This window comes from Bombus bifarius, unplaced genomic scaffold (assembly GCF_011952205.1).
Source record: "Bombus bifarius isolate JDL3187 unplaced genomic scaffold, Bbif_JDL3187 scf7180000009125, whole genome shotgun sequence".
In the NCBI taxonomy this organism is placed as follows: Eukaryota; Metazoa; Arthropoda; class Insecta; order Hymenoptera; family Apidae; genus Bombus; species Bombus bifarius.
In genome coordinates, this window is record NW_022884914.1 from 1,099,983 (window position 1) to 1,117,202 (window position 17,220).

Consider the following 17,220-nt stretch of genomic DNA (forward strand, 5'->3'; position numbering starts at 1 on the left):
AGAATATAATAATATAGTAAATACGGACAAATTAAGCAACAACGATCATCTATTTTTCTTTCTCTCTCTCTCTCTTTCTTTCACTCTCTTTCTCTCTGTTTCTATAATATTTATATATATATATTATATATATATATTATATATTATATATATATAATATATATATATTTTATATATATATATACGTCTCGATATACCTATAATTAATTTATAATCCGTTTTCATCCGCCTTCATCGAAGTTTTTTTTTCTCCTCAGTGGCTAGATTTCCTTATTACTCTGTCATCTATTAACGTTTATTTAATCTCCCTTACGTTTAGTTATTATTCTTTGAGATATGTATCGTCGTGTGGGTGTACGTGTTCTCTCTCTCTCTCTCTCTCTCTCTCTCGCAATTGCTCGATACTCGCGTCGTTTCACCCTTTCTCCGCGTCAATTCGAACCTTATTCCGTTGAACAACCATCTTTCTGAAAGCGTCTCTATCTTGCCAGAGCTGTTTTCCTATCTCGCACCGAAATTCTCCTTTGATCGCTACAACTCCGGGAAAAACCGACGATTCCGGATCCTTCCTAGTAGTTCTCGTATCTCATTTTCGCCATCGTCATATCGTCCCCCGTTATCGTTTCACCAAATCCCCCCCGGTTTCCTCGTCGTCTCGTTCCTCGAAACCGAAATTCTCGCGTTTATCTCGACATGGCGACCCAATCGCGTGTATCCGTTTCATTAACGTGTTCGTGTGTGTTCGTACGTGTAGATGTGTTCGTGCGTGTGTGTGTGCGTGTGTATGGTGTGAGCACGTGTCCGCGCACAGTACTGGTATTCTCACGACACGGCGACAGTGAGATCGCCGACGTCTGTGTTCGCAGACCCGTTTAAAACAACTTCCCGTCTTATTTCTCTCGTCTTTGTTTCTTTTTTTTTCTTTTTTTTTTACGAAAATGGCAGTTATCGGTCACAGCCAATGGCTATATCAATAATCATTATACGTTACGCTTTAATACGATTATTACGATATTAGTTAACCTTAGACGACGTTTTATTACTCGTTACGTTAAAACGCGGTAAATGCCTCCTACAAAGAACGCGCTACAAAGAATACACAGCATGCCCTGTCACTCAGATCGCGGCGAAGCCGCCACGAGGGTTTACCAGCGTTGCGTTCGAAGGGACAACGCCACGATTTCCTGCTTTATCGATTTCCACGGGAAGCAAGAAGGTTGTAAATCGTGAAATGGTCGCGTGATTCGTCTTTGAACGAGAGATACACACCGCGAGCAACGATCCACCGACAAGTTTGATATTCCTGAATGTGTCTCTGTCCGTGATCCATCACGATTTGGTGCCGATGAAATGTGTCAGACTGGTCGCGTTTTATCGATCTGATAAAACCACTTCCATAGAAGGAAAGCGGCGGCGCCCCGGGACGGTCGTAAACTGTCGGTAGCGAAGTTGAAAAACAGCAACAGAGATCATACGACGATTGGTCCGCGAGAGATTACGCAACGTCGCGATTAGACGTTTTTACTCGCGAGAAACGCGGAAACGAACACGCGAGAAGAGAAAAAAGGAGTAAAGTAAAGAAAAATCGTATGAAGTAAACGAACTTTTTAAGAATACGGTTAACAAAACGACTGATAATGTTCCAATGTTTCGATTTTAGTAAATTTTGTCGCTTTTTCTGTTTGTTAACTCGATAAAAAAATAATATTTCATTAGCTCCACATAAGACAACGACAAACAGAATAAATAACAATAAAATAACACGTCACACGCGATATTTATAAAAAAATATATATACTGTATATATATATATATATGTATATATGTATATATATATATGTATATATGTATATATGTATATATGTATATATATGTATATATATATGTGTATATATATATATATATATATATCACTCTTCTAATGGCATTTACGTAATTTACTCATAATAATTCTTTCAAAACCGCATAAACAACTTAAAAACGCGTAAAATAGAATTAAAGTCGAATTAGGAAGATAAACAGGGGAACATAATCACACCGCAAGTGTACAATACTTTGTACGTCTGACACATCATTGACTAATATCACTGAAAACGATTCGACGTTAAGTGAAAAAGGAACTGCGGGGCCAGACAATGTCCGTGTTTCGCGTCTCGCGGAGAAAGAACACCCGGGAAAAATGCTACGCGATCATTTTCATCATTCTGCTTCCAAACTATCCCACTTCAACCGATTAATAAGAAGATCGGGCGGTCTCTCCTCCTGCTGAACGACTCATCGAAGAAACGATTGATTGGCGCGTGCGGTGGGTGAATCGCGTGGAAAAAAATGCCCGGATAAGAATGAACACCATCGCTAAACTAATCTTCCCATCGTAGAACAACATAGCAGCTAGTCGAAATCGACATTTATTGGTAGAAGAACATAGCGAACAACTTTTGATTCACGTATGGCACTGCAAATCTCGCTACCCTTCTGGTCTAGCGTCTGATCGATACTCTATAATCGATGGTACACGGTCAAGGAGGAAGATTAACGTACAACCTCGATTAGCGAAAAGCTGTCTCCTTGAGAACAAAAACGGCAATCGTCACCCTTAGCACGCGGCTCGACGCAACGGAAGAACGAATCGACTCGTCGCGATCCCTTCTGCTCTAACTTTGGATCGACTCGACGAACGTTAGCGAAAGTGGCTGGAGATGATGGCGAACGCATTGCCACGAATGATGTGCTTGTTCGTCCGCTGAAACGAACGAAAGTCGAGACAGCGATGGTCGCGACGGCGTTATCGGTGGGTAATAAGTGCGAAATTGGAGCGAGAACACGAAACAACGTGTACGCGTGCGCCGTGAACGTTGCAAAGCAGCGCACGTCACACGTGCAGTGACCTATCTGACGAAGATGACGATCGTGAGGAACGATGACGCCGACTCTGCCGCGATATGTCGGAACCTCGGCCAAAGTGAAGGCTGCCTGACGCGTCGGTGAATCGGTTAAGTGTTATCTAGCAGTAGTCGTCCTAAAGTCTAGCGGAGGTTCTCGACAAATTGTTACTCGTTTGTTCGTGATATAGTCTTGCCGCGGAACCCGGCACACTAAACACACAGAGCTGTATCGTCTTCCGGAATCGCGCGTCGGGAGAAGGGAAGACTGCGTAACGGCAAGCGCGGGCGCGATCTACGTGCGGTCAGCAAGGCTACCTCTGTCAGTTATACGTATGAAACCGCAACTTTCCCAGTGGATCATTCGTGGTACATTGGGAAGACGGCCCTGAGTGAACCGAGTTTCGCTGCACATCGACGCCGTCGAACACGCGCCTCGAAGAGAGCCACGGCTATGGATATTATCGTTGACAAATTGCTTTAATTCTACTACACTTTTCATGCAGACATTTCGTTCTGACGCATGTCGAGGTTGTTTCGCGAGTACAACGAGACGCGCTTCGAATTTTGGCAACCACCCACTGTTATTCCTTTCCACCACCCTTGACATCTCTCGATTTATCTCGCGAGACGTTTTCGGTTTCACCCGTTCTTTCTCCACGTTCGAGCAAGTACCAGCAGTTTTGCCGAGCAAATACCAACACAACCACACAGAGTCCAGCGACGTATTCTCGTCCGTCCGTTCCGCGATCGTCGATAGTCCCCGTCTTTTCTCTAGCGCGCGACAAGAACTGCGGCGCGATATTCGAAAATTCCGTCAAAGAAGAAGAAACAAGAAAAAACGCAAGAAGAGCGAAAACTCGCGCCTGTATCTTTTTCGCCTTCATTTTCTTTCCCTTTTTCACTTTTCCTCTCGTACTTTCCCTTCCCCTTCACCCATTCTCACCCCTTTCTCTGATCTCGAATTGCGAGAATCAGATCAGACTTTACGCAGCGAAGTTAATGACAGTTTATCTGGCATGATCTACATATGCATGTACAAGCACGCCGACCGTCTTTCTCTTTTTTCGTCATCTTTTTTGTTTTTTTGTTCCTTTATATTATACTCTGCGCGGCGGCGTCCCCGTATATCGGAACGTAGATGCTAAAGAGAATACCTATAAATATAGTTTATATGTATATATATAGAATATAATATAATAATATAATATAATATAATATAATAATAATAATAATAATATATATAATATAATAATATAATATATGTTTATGTCATCACCATATCTTTTACACTTCTTTTCATTTTCTTTTGCCGTTACCATTCACTCCTTTTCATTCATTCTCACAATCTCTCTAATTTATACTTAACATAGAAAAAATATAGAATTTATTTGCCTCGAACTTAAATATAATAAACCTCTCTCTCTCTCTCCCTTTCTCTCTCTCGAGTGTTGATTATAATATACATATGTATATATATAAGACTTTATTTTCGCGTGTGTTTGATCTATGTGTGTTATATGTGTGTTTATATGTGTTATGTTAGTGCACGTCAGATTACGTCCGCGTGTGTGTATGTTCTTTGAACGTGTATGTACATGTGTACAAGTGTATGGATGTGTGTAAACGTACATTTAGAAGGATTTCATGCGTCTACGCGTGAACTCGTCATTCATACGTGACAGGATGAGTGATGTCCTGCGGAGCAACAAATAATAATATTGTACATACATATCTAATATACATTGGCGCTAAAATGTAGCGCGATTCTGTATGAAAGCTGAGTGTGAACTTGTTCGTAGGGAGTGTATGTATGCCCGTGTGAAAGTGTGTACCTAATGCTTGTGTCTATTTCGATTAACCGGTAGCTCGCGAAGAGAACGCGTTCTTTTTGACAAGAAGGAAGAGTTTTCTCTTGTTTATTATTTCCTTTTGTACGAAAAGAATGACACGGGTAAAGGGGGTGGTTTTTGGACATCAGGGTTTGCTAGGACGGGGTCGTTCAAAACGAAACGCATAATGAACAAAGATATCTGCTGAACGATTAAAAAAAGACATTACAAAATAAAAATAATAATAATCAATATTATAAAATAAAAAACGAAGGGAGCGAGTCTAGGTGAGAAACTACCGAGGCACCCGCTATACAGAGCTGCAGCTCGAACGACCGAAAAAATATCCTCTTTCTATTCGAACATCCGACAACATTGGATGACGTACATTATATATAATATATATATTTTATATGTAATATGTATTAATAATATACCTCGACTTGTTCGGAGCTGCGCCTTGAGCATATCTTTGTTTAAAAATGGCAACGATTGACAAGAAGTTTCCGACGATTTGAAGATAGAAGGAAAACAGAAAAGGAAAAGGAGAGGAACAGCTTCGCGCAGCAGTTGCAGTAACAGACAACGAGGAAGAATCACGTGAATGTGAAAGAATTAGAGGAAAATACAACGGGCGATAGTACTCGACATCGAAGTCAGCATAAATATAAAATAGGAGTCAAAAAAGGGGAAGTAGTTTCGTCCCTCGGTTTTTTTTCTACTTTTAATATCGGGAAAAAAGAAAAAAGAAGCAGGCCAACGCGTTCATCGCGTTCTTCAGCCGATAAAAACCATTCGTCCAGCTTTCTTTCCCTTCTGAAATACGATTACACGAACAAACAACGAGTAACACTGTTCCTCGTTGAAAGAAGAAGAAAAAAAAAGGAAGAAAGTGAATTGTAACACAGCGGGACGTAAAGACACGTATCGGCCACCCTCTCGTTCGTGTTGAACGACGAGTATCGCAATTTCCTTGCCCCAAACGCGCACGCTGGTGGCACATCCAGGAAATCGCGACAATCGTTCGTGAGGATGTCCGCGAGGAAGAACGAGGAAAAGAGATACCGTGAAATAGAAGAACTAAAAATGCAAGTTCGTCCTTCCTCTAGTAGAATGACACATACTAATAGCATCCGATATATATCCATGCGATAGAATAATACAATATGTAATGATATAATCACGACTTGTCGAAAGAAAAGCTAAATATACACGGGTCGTCGATCCCTACAACAAAAAATATATCAAGTTATTACAAGATACAAGTTATTACTCGGATTATTCCTTAGGGCTCGAAGAATACGCTCCTAGGAATCGATCGGCGGCATTATTTCTTTTTTTCTCCTTTCTTTCTTTCTTTTCTTTCCCTTGTTCTCGTACCTTTCAGCAATCAGGGAGAAGTTGGTTCACGCGTTCCCGCGATGCACCGTATAATCTTAAAACATTTTGTTTCCCCTTAAGCGCTGTCTCCTTTTTCCTTTTTCTCTATTTTTCGATTTTTTTTCTTTAGGTTTGTTTCTTTTTTTTTGCCTTCGCTCTTTTTTATTTTCTTTTTCTTATAGAACTCTTAATAATAATTTTCATTTATTTTGTCGCCTGGCGTGTGTAGCTGTCCCCGACCACCCGTAGGTCCCGTCGACGAAACGCGCGAAAAATACAAAATCTAAATCTCCTCGATAAAATATTATCCTTCTTACTTGTCAGCCTTTTCTTTCCTGACATCATATATATATATGTATATATATATATATATTATATATAATATATTTATTTATGTTTTTTTTATATTTATAATATATTATTATTATTATTATTATTTCAATTGCTATGTCGCTTATATAAATGTAAGATATAATACTCTAGTAGCGAAGGAACCTGGGTGAGACGGGCACGCCGTTTTTAATAATACTATCATCTAAGTAATTTTGCGGCAAATCGAGGGACACGTGACCACTCACCCTGTATATTCTTTTTTTTTTAAATCTTTCTTCTTTAGTGCGACGTGTGCTTGTTATATATAATGATGAGATCGGCTGTATGTCTGTAATATGTGTACGTGTAATGTGTATGTATAGGTATGAGTGAGCGTGTACTAGGTTATAAGTTACGTCAAATATGGGCAATTTTTTTTCGGTGATCGTTCGCTGCGATTATGTACGACGAGCTCGCAGGTCTCGAAAGTCCATCGTGTGTCGATACATCTACCGATAGAGTCGCTTTCGTGAAAAGTTTTCACTTGTCATGAGATAGGAAGAGTGACGAGATAATAAATATTTCAAGGATATTCTATTTGTTACGATTGCTCGATTAATCCCATAAATTATTAGCAGAGAAACTTCGAAAGCTGAACTATCGAAAGATGCACGACCATCCTCTATATCCCTTTCCATTTTGACACTGTCGTCGATTTAAACCGTTTGATTGATTACCATCAAACACACCTTGCAACCACGTGACAAAATTATACTCGATTCGTCATGGAAACTTTTACAAAACATACAAAAGCATTTTTAACATGTTCTTTGAGATTCACATTGCCTGTTCGTTTAGTTATAAGGGAGAATAATTATAAAGGATCTTCATACGCACCTTCCTTTCTTATTTTTTTTTTTTTTTCAAAATCATCTCGTTTTTATATTATCAGCTGTTCTTACGTCTCCATCTTTGAACTAGCAATCACGTGATCGCAAAAGACGCGAAGAGCGTAGCGATCGAGAGAGCGAATGAACACCACCGCAACTGCGCTTTTGGCTATTCAAAAGCCAAATCATGGCTGATGGAAATCGAAACTCGTAATTTCCATAAAACGTTCAGAACGATAAATAGGACGTTTACGATGATTGGTACGCTTCCTAAATAAAAATATAGAATTCGTAAAAACTTTATTTCTCAGTGTTTGCAAGCACCTTTGATATAGTGTTTTATAATGTTTCGCGGAGAATAACGCAATGGCAATTACGGTTTCAATCGTTCCATGCATCGATACGTGAAAGAAGGACAACATACAAAAATATTCAAAAACTATGAATGTTTCGTTCTCGCACGTATTATTGAAGAGTGCTGACTCTCGTTCGTGGATTGTCAATTATATAAAAAAATAACGTCTAGGCTAATTAAAATGTTGTCGATGGAGATTCGATTGATTCGATTAATTCGTTCCATTCCATTATCTAGACTGCCTTCGATTCGAAAAGAATTTGTAGAAAAATACGAGAATATACCGTGACGTGAATACAATCAGCGAATGGAATGTTATTGCAATCGATATGAAACGCACTACCTTCAATACTAATTCGTATTTTATCCGAGCAAAGTAACATCTCGGTGGTCAACAGTCTCGTTACTACGAAGGTATCGAACCGTGCGCGTCAAACTTTTTCCCGATAGTTCGAAGGCAACCCCATAAGCGGCAAAGCCAAACGAATCGTCCTTCTTTCACGTAACAGAAACATGTGACGTCCACCATGATACGAACACAGAGAACCGAGTGTGTCACTCATTGCTCTCAGTCACGCGTCAGCTCCGACGCCATTCATTCGACGTGTTGATCTTGTGCATAAACCTGCGAGCCAGGATATCTACTACACTTTACGTTATATACCGAAGGTAAAAGTATGAAAACGATGACAATGAATGAGCGAGTATGTTATCTTTCTTTTTAATCTCTCTTTCTCTCCCTCTCTCTCGTTCTATATATTCTTGTAGAACTTAAAAGCTGACTTCGTTGTATTCGGTCGGCGGGAACGACGCGACAAGTTAGCATTTATATCAGGGCATTCCCGGCGCGTAGAAGAGATTATTGGCAGCAGTGGAATTGAGACATTGTGCGCGTCCGCTCCCCCGTTGTCGACGCGAAATCTCACGGCCGTAGTCGTAACGAACGGGGGAACACGAGGCTTTTAATATACGGAAAAATTCGGGGTGGGCGTTCTCCAGCGCCGTCGTTCCTGGATGAGCCGCCAAAAATTGAAGAGCAGATGTTTGTTAATGGTGAGAATCGGTGTTACAGCCGCTGTACCAGAAGTCTGTAGGATCTCTGCTGGCTTTGATCGGTGCTTAAGAGAAGATGCGTAGCGCTTGTAAGACGGGCCTGGAGCAGATGGGGCAGCTAGGATCCGAACTCTCGCAGACCCGGTTGCCGCAGTCCAGGCAAAAATGATTGTGTCCGCATGGTACGAGAGCAGCGGTGACCTCCTTGTCGCCGCACACCACGCATTCTCGTCGTCCACCGCCTAACAGTGAATCCGTAGGTGACGTCGGACTCGCTGACGCCGGCGGTGATGGCCTCGAGGGCAACGGAACGCCCGGGAACGACCAAATCGAAGAGGCGGACGCTGTCTGGGACTCGAACGATGGCGACTCGCCTAGTCCTTCGTCCCTTTCCATACCGGCTCCCCAAATCGCCACCAGATCGTTTAACCCAGGTGCACCGGAACTACTAGACGAGCTGCTGCAACTTCCGCTGCTGGAAAATGCTCCGCTTGATCCGTTCGAACCGTTCGAGCCTGGTGGATCGAGGCAACCAAGGATCGAGCCCAAGCCACCGCGACAGAGCACGCTTAGCAGTTCCGAATCGTCGAGGGTCGTTCCTGTGCCGGTTCTAAGTGCTATGTGTGCCTCGATCTCGCGTCTCGCAGCCTCCACGCTTTCGGGTAGTCCGGTCACCTCGAACACAGGCTCCTTGTCACGACTGGGCGTTACTATGTAGGTATGCGTTTGATGCTGGATTCTCTTGATGGTCGCGCCTTTCGGTCCTACCACCAGGCCCACTACTCTGTACGGGACTCGTACCTGAATCGTCACGTGGCCTGGTACGGACGCTGGTGGTCCAGGAGGTGCGCCCAACAACGCGCCCAACGAGCTCTTGCGCGACGCGCGGATCTGAGAGAAATGCTCCGCGGCTGACAGGATCTCGCGCTTTGCACGCGCCACATCCTCCTTACGTCCGGTTACCACGAACACCGGCTCCTCGCCACGCACAGGGGTCTTGATGTAAGTGTTGGTCTTCGCCCGCAGTGCTTTGATTTTACAACCTGCAATCAAACCAGAAACGATCGTTTAGTTACAAGTTTCTTGGAAACCAACACACGAAATTAAGTTTTCATCGTGTTTTTCTAAGAACGCTATTATATCGAAATGCTAAACGTATTCGACCTTCTCTCCTTCTCTTTTCTTAATTAATTTTATACGCGTATCATATGAATATAGCAAGTCTTATGAATATCGAAATTTAAAGACTATCGTCCTTTCTCACTTCAAGATAAATAGCATTAGTACAAATATGTATGATTTATCTACATATCCTGCAAGTCATTCTTACGAGTCCATCCTTAAGATGAATCCTTTCCATTCACAAAACTACAACCACCTATAAAACGCAATTATACGCCGATATAAATCAAACAAATGACCAGAAGAATCATTAATCAGCAAGGGAATTGCACCTCGCCAAGACGCGCGTCCCAAGTACATATATCTTAATTCGCTCGTACCAACAACCAAGTCATCGAATTATCCTCACGACCCACGCTTCCTCCCATCTCTGCCAAATCAACCGAGAGTCTGAAAAAACTGCATCCTTCCAAGTACACGTAGCTCGCGAGCCTACGACTGATCGCAGTTCTACGGAAGGTGGTTGACGGTGTCGGTGCTCCGTCGGAGGAGCAGACTCTTTGTCATGACGCAATTGTCTGTACGCGGGGAACAACAGACGCATAGCGAGATCTGCGCGTGATACGAAAAAGGAGAAGCTGTAAGAGAGCGGTGGGATGCCATGTGGAGAGAAGGAAGAAAACGACGGCGGAGAGGCAGAGAGAGGGCAGGGTGCAGGAAACTGGAAGGAAGGAGGTCCCGACCCGGTCTGGTCCTCGGTCTCGCAGACTCTCTGGCCTTGAGCCGGCGCAATGCTAGCAATGCAGGTGAACCACTCCTCTCCCTTTCCTTCTTTCGCGCTCGGCCACCTTCTGCGTTCCGTCTCCTTCCCAGCGTCCAACCTTTCTCCTTCCCGCGGCTATCCTTCGCTGTCTTCGCATCCTCCTCTCCCTTTCTCTCTCTTTCACCAACCTCCCTTTCATTCAGTTCACTCTCTCCTTCGGCGCACCAACGAACGCGCGACACACGCGGAGCTCCCCGCCCCCGGCTTCGCATACCTTTGCCTCCTTCCTATCCGTTTCTCCGCCATCCGAACGATTCCACGTTCATTAGAGAGCATTTTAATTGCGTTTATCGAACGGTCGCCATCGTAAATCACACGACGTTTCTGAACTTGAATCGTACAGGAAAGTTGGATTCTTTCAGGTGGAAATTGGACACGCGATAGATTCGAATACGCTCGAGTGTAATCCGGATAGGTTGTTGGGACGGTACACTATATACGTATACCGTGAACTGGAATTAGTACATTGGGCAGAGTAATACAATTTTGTAACTTTCACAACAGAAATTTTGTGGACGTACAGCAATGTTTTTTTGAAGATTCGAATGATTTCTTGCGAAATATATGGACAAAAAGATGGTTCTCTATGTGGATCGTATGTTTTTTTCGTATAACTTGCATTCTGATATTGAAGTGCCAAAGCGATCGATGCTTTTATGTTATATAATTTCATCGATTTTTCCTACTTTTCGTTTTGCGCAGATTTAGCAAATAAGCGGCTTATATAATAATTATCCTAAGAAAGTCAATCAAAATGATCGACCGAACGAGCCACGTATAAATATCACGAAACGGACTATCGATCGTAGCTTTCCACAAAGCCAAAGGGTCATCAGATAGCGACACGCAACTCCATTTATTCGATCAAAATCGGACGACATTTTTGCCCATTGAGTAACGTACCAGAAAGGGAAAGAAAACACTGACTGAAAACGTTCTTTGGATCGTTTAGACGGTTCCCTTGCTTCACTACGCAGTCCTTGCGCGACGCGACAATGTCACGGGCGTCCACGGCTCTTCAGGGACGGCCGCTGCGGCACAATCTTGACATCGATATGGCCTTAACTGCACGCCACGACGCGGTTCGAAGCGTTTAAACGCGAGAGGAAAGGGACATAAGTTGCGACGCGAGGTCGTCTCGGGGGCGCGAGCGTAATTGCGACCATAACCAGAGATAGGGTCGTTCTCATCCGCGGTATTCTCCTAAATTCGGGATATTTATCGTGGAAAAGTACCGTGTTCTCTTCGTTCATGTTCAGCTTTATTTTGTTCGTTCTCGACCGACTTTTTATAAAATTCCTTAGATTTTAGAAACATAAGAATTACGATTTTATTCTACAGATTTTCTTATCCCAATTCGTTACTAGGATTCCTAATCTCTCGGGTGTAATCATTTCTTTTATCTATGTATAGAAGTTACAAATAAATCGCATCGTAACTATATTTGCAAAGATTGCAATCGATCTAACTGGCATTAATTTGTTTCTGTTAATTTTGAATGCAATAATCCTAGAGGATTTTCGTCAACAAATGACTCGTTTAATCGATTGAAACATAAAAAATCCTTCTTTCGTTGGAAAACGAAATTGAGATTAACAAAGAAGGTGGAACGAGTATACAGCCGGAATTTTTACTGTGAGTGTCGTTAGTCACGCAGACATAACGCTATTATTGTACTATAGAAACTGCGTAATAATAGACGACCAAGGAATTGATCACGTTCGTTAATCAAAGCGTCCTTTTCCCAACGATTTTAGATTTTGCGCACATGCACGCACTAGTCTTGAGTCACCAAGTGAAAAGTGTGTGACGGTTAAACGCAAAAATATTTGAAGAAAGTAAGGAGAAACGCGTCCACGCATGTCCTCGAATCGCTAGGGTAAATCCTGTTTCAGTTTCATCGATCACGCTTTATTTTCGGAACCCATTGTACCCAACCTTCTCTTCTGTCTCGTTTCTTCCTTCCAGCCGGTTTACCTTCGACGATTATATTCATTCAACGGTTACCCACGTTCCCGCTCCTCCACCCCTTTCACAGTTTTTCTCTCAACCGCTGAATCTCCATATACGAGACACACCACTGTAAGGTTTGTGGTTCTTTGAAACCCTTCCCCGGCGCATGCAGGTCCGATTTCGATAAACTCGCGGGACCGCGAAGGATGCGTCGCGTTAACACGCCGCAGAACTTTCAAGAGACCTTGAAGAAACACGGGCAAAAGTAGCGCCCAATGGGAGGAAATTACAACGTTGCCCGCGTCTCATTACCAAACCAATTTAGTCTGCCGTTTGAAGAACGAGAAGCTGACAAACGAAAATTGTGTTCTTTCGTTCGAAATTTCCGCGACCAAAAATTACCCGACTATATATTCGTCCCACTTTCTTCGTTAACGCCATAAATTCTCGCTCAAGGATTCGATATAGCGTCGCCAGCGCGTATTTCATTTTGAGATCAGTGCGTTTGCCAAAAGTATGCAATTCCTCTGTTGGTAGCTAAACGAGGTTACGATCTTCGATTAAATCGGAATGTTCTACGATCGAGAACTCGTAGAATTCTGAAAGGCTGAAACGCGAACACCGGATAACACTCGTGTGACTATTGAGTTGAAAAACGGTGGAAAAGAGGAGGGAGGTATATGGAGGGCAATTTTCATGAAAATTCTCACAATCGAAGTTGGAATCGTGCGATATCGCATGCCAATGACTAGGTGCACTGGCCAGAACGTGTAGTAGCGATAAAACGCTGCGGGGGAAAGTCGGTCGTAATTCTAGCTGGCAAATTGTTAAGACGAGCTGGCCACGGCACAAGGGTAACCATTATTATCCGTAATCTGAAGAGGCATAAATTTGCCCAAGGATACAACGGCGAGATGCCTCCCGGCCGGCCGTGGGGTAGACGAGAAGAAAGACGTAGAAATCGAGGGGAATAAAAATTAGAGGGCTGACTAGTCTGCGGAGAACCGTTCTGTATCGGTGCCTCATCAGACTTATAAAAATAACGCTTGATAGGATTTTGATTGAACGAAGAATTTGTTTCGTTAACCATTATAAGACTCTTAATTAAATAGACTATGCTTTGTAGATAATATGTATATATATATATACAGCTATATCTATGTGAATTTAAGAAATAAAAAATTTTAATTAAATTAATATATATAATATACCATAAATGTAGTTTATAAAGATATTTATGGAAATTTAATTTGACAGATTTGACTAATTTTTTAAATCGTCGCCGTTGAATTTTGCTTCTTCTTAATATTCCCATTAATAATAATTTTAGTATTAATAAATTCTCTATGCCAATCAAATATTGAATATTCCTCGTCATTTTAATCTTTTGACGAAGTTCCAAAATTGTACGTTTTCCTTAATTAAAATTCAATTACTAATAATAGATTTAAACCGTGCAAGTGTTCGAACGCACCAAATCGCAAGATGCTATAAAACACGACAGCGAATCGCGTAATAAACCTATCGGTTACCGTTAATTGACCATAAGCTAGGCAATATAATTTGTCCAACTACTGAATAATGTATACGGATTCAGGAATGTCAAAGAGGAACGCTCGTCCCAGTGAGTTAATAACATGTCTCGGAACGGCACATTATAAAGTTCAACTAAATGCATAATGCGATCGAGTCCAAGCATATATCCACACATTTTTCATTGTAAAATTGTGTAAAATTCATTATCTACTATGCACGTGAAACTTCAATATTCAACTCCCTTGGCACAATTCAAATCGTTTACAGACACTGTGAATTTTGCGATTTACAAGCATGATATGGAAGAATGAGAGCTTCGTATAAATACCTCTAAAAATAGTCGACCTTCGTTAACTAGAAATTCCTTAACTACCATTGCATAAGCAACAAATATAACTCTCGCAAATACACTTGAGATTCTTCGACATTAAATCTCTGCAATTTCGAAAGGTAACGGAAAGTTCGAAGGGTAACTCCTGACTAGAGTTTGTACTTCCATGCATTTATAGGAAATTTGAACGTGCGCAAGTTCACACAATGCAGATAAGTATAGACATATTTATAAGACATATATATAGATAAGATATAAATATAACATTCAGAGATACATAAAGTATCGAAACTAGACGATAATATTTTGTAAGTGAAGCAAATTCCTATTTAGGCTCCACTTTTTTTAGCTGTATTCATAAAAATATAATCGAAATCCGCGGTTTATCGATGGTGTACAAGCTTAACGCTTCTAAAAAGAAATAGTAACGAAAATCATAAACTGACGCTTGGAATCAGAGGTAACCGCGATCGATGATCGTCTTTCATCGCGAAACGGCATATAAACGACGGATAGGCCGTCGAATTTCCGTTTATCCAAGCTTCTCCCCCGTTCCGGAAATTCGCCTACAGCGAATTAGGGCGGTTCGGTTGGCTAAATAACTCTGAGAAGGCAGGTGGACGAGGATCGGTATAAGCACACCGATAGGAGTGGCATTCACGAGCACATGCATCCGAAGAACAGCCGGGAGGAAATGAGAAATGGAAAGAAAGAAGAGGCAGAAAAGAGGACGAACGAAGACACGCTGTTAAAGAAGAAGGCAATATCGTCGACTACGACGACGACGACGAAGAAGTAGAAGGTTGCTCCTCGTGGTCGAAGAAGGTGGCTGCTAACTCGATGGTGGTACCGATGATTGTAGTAGTGGTAGTTCGGATGGAGGAAGAGAAGGTGGGGCGTGGGTCGCAGACAGTTGAAGGGCCGCGGCCAAGGTGAGGTGAGACGAAGAGAAAAGTGAGTGGAAGAGAAAGAGGAGTGAAAGAGACTGCATCGAAGAGAACGCAAGGCGCCTTTTGCCTTTGTCTGCCTCTATCGAAGGGACCAAAAGGGACGAAAGAGAGGATCGACCGGGACCTGAGCAGCTCGACCCGATCCTTCGTCCTTTCTTCGTCTTCGAATTCTTCTTCTCCTTTTTCTTTCGCATCTTTTTGCACGCACCGCGAAATCGTAAAGGACGAAAAGGGAGTAATAGGTTCGGCAGAATGTTCGACTTCGGTCTCGAGATGAATTATGCTCGTGATTCGAATCGACGATCGTCCGGATACACGCTACGACCCGAAGCTTTCCGATCGTACGAATGATTTAGTCGATCTGGTTACACGTTCGTCATGATACTACTATAACAGCAACGCAACGTTGATCTGGTTGAAAGGATCGAGAACCAATCGTTCTAGAAAATGTATGTATATAATACGCATAAAAATCGTAATAAAGGTCCACGTCACTTCGGCCGTATGTCTATGGCAACTCGTTGTGATGTCGCAAAACAAGATTCGCTATTCCGTTGATTTCTTTCTTATTCATTCAAGGTGCCATTCACGTAACCGATGCACGTGAAGCACGTGGTCTGTTCTCCGGTCGAGTACAATACCGAGCAAAGCCCTCTCGAGAGTGCAGTTTGGACCTTCTATTCCCACGATACGTCACTCTCCCTCGAATGACGTTGCTGAAATCTGCAGCAGCCGCTAGTAGCAGCGGCTCTCTTTCCAGAGGCCGCTGGATCAATAGTTACACGCTTCTATAGCCGGCAGCTGGATTATATACGCGTCTTAGAAACTAGCGGTCATAGTGTACAGTTCGCACACATTGGTCGGCGTTATCGACAGATTTGCGATATCTACACGCTAAACTTGCCAAGCTCGTTACTTTGATCCGACCACGTTTCCACCGGCCATTATATAGAGCATCGATTACGCGTCTACAATTGATCGATATCAAAATTCCGATCGTTCGCGAAGCTGTTCCTGACATTCTCCACTTTGTATGCTTCTCCATCCCTTGCATTTCCCTCAAATTCCTACGTATGAACCTACTGACGATGTTCCGAGAATAAGGTTCCAAAAAAGGATACTTCTCCGGTTGAGATACAAAAATTCTGTAGCTACCATACTTCTTAGAAACGCACAAGGTAGTACATTTTCAAGCGTAGGAAGGAGGAGGGAAAAAGGTCGTGTAAGAGGGTCAGAAACTCGGAGGGCCATCAGCTGGTCTTTTGCTTTAATTACAGCCACCAAATGCCTTGCCTGAGAGATACTCGTCGTTTCCTCGACGACTGGCCGACGACCGTGGGCGGTATCGATGTAGTCGACCCGAAAAAGACCGCTAAGGATCGGAATCGTTCGTTTACCTCTCGTTTTACTGATTTAGCCAACCATGAATGTCAGCGAACGAAAGTATCGCTGATGCCATTTTAAATCTAATATCAATCTCAACCATGACTATAACATATCTCTTTTCAAGTTCTTAAGTTTATTCTCATTGTATTTTTGTACAGTTGATTAAACTCGCTAGTTTAGACCACTCACAGTTACTATAATTATAAGAGATATTTTTAATATAACTATGGTTGTTTCAATATCCTTGCTTACCCCTCGTTTTGTTTTCCTCTCTAAATATTTTATTGAAACGCATAAACTCGAAAAACCCACGGTTCTGTCAGTAAAAAACTTTAGAGTCTTCTTGCCAAATTTCCGATACCTAAGAACGTTTAACAATACCATATAAAATATTCTACCTGATACTTTCGTACAG

General features: G+C 42.2%; 1 protein-coding gene and 1 long non-coding RNA gene across 2 annotated transcripts in view; both read right to left on the reverse strand.

Moving 5' to 3' along the window:
• Positions 1 to 267: 267 nt before the first annotated feature.
• LOC117213684 lies at positions 268 to 6,469 on the reverse strand. The gene is made up of 2 exons (XR_004488700.1): positions 4,300 to 6,469; positions 268 to 387 (listed from the first exon to the last, which is right to left on the reverse strand). It is a non-coding gene; the product is annotated as an uncharacterized LOC117213684 (long non-coding RNA).
• Positions 6,470 to 6,516: 47 nt separating this feature from the next.
• The window catches only part of LOC117213637 (RNA-binding protein MEX3B), a 61,164-nt gene continuing 50,460 nt past the window's right edge, over positions 6,517 to 17,220 (reverse strand). The window contains exon 2 of the mRNA XM_033459141.1: positions 6,517 to 9,747. Coding sequence (XP_033315032.1) covers positions 8,771 to 9,747 — 977 coding nt within the window. The 3' untranslated portion in view covers positions 6,517 to 8,770. The remainder of the gene's footprint in view (positions 9,748 to 17,220) is intronic.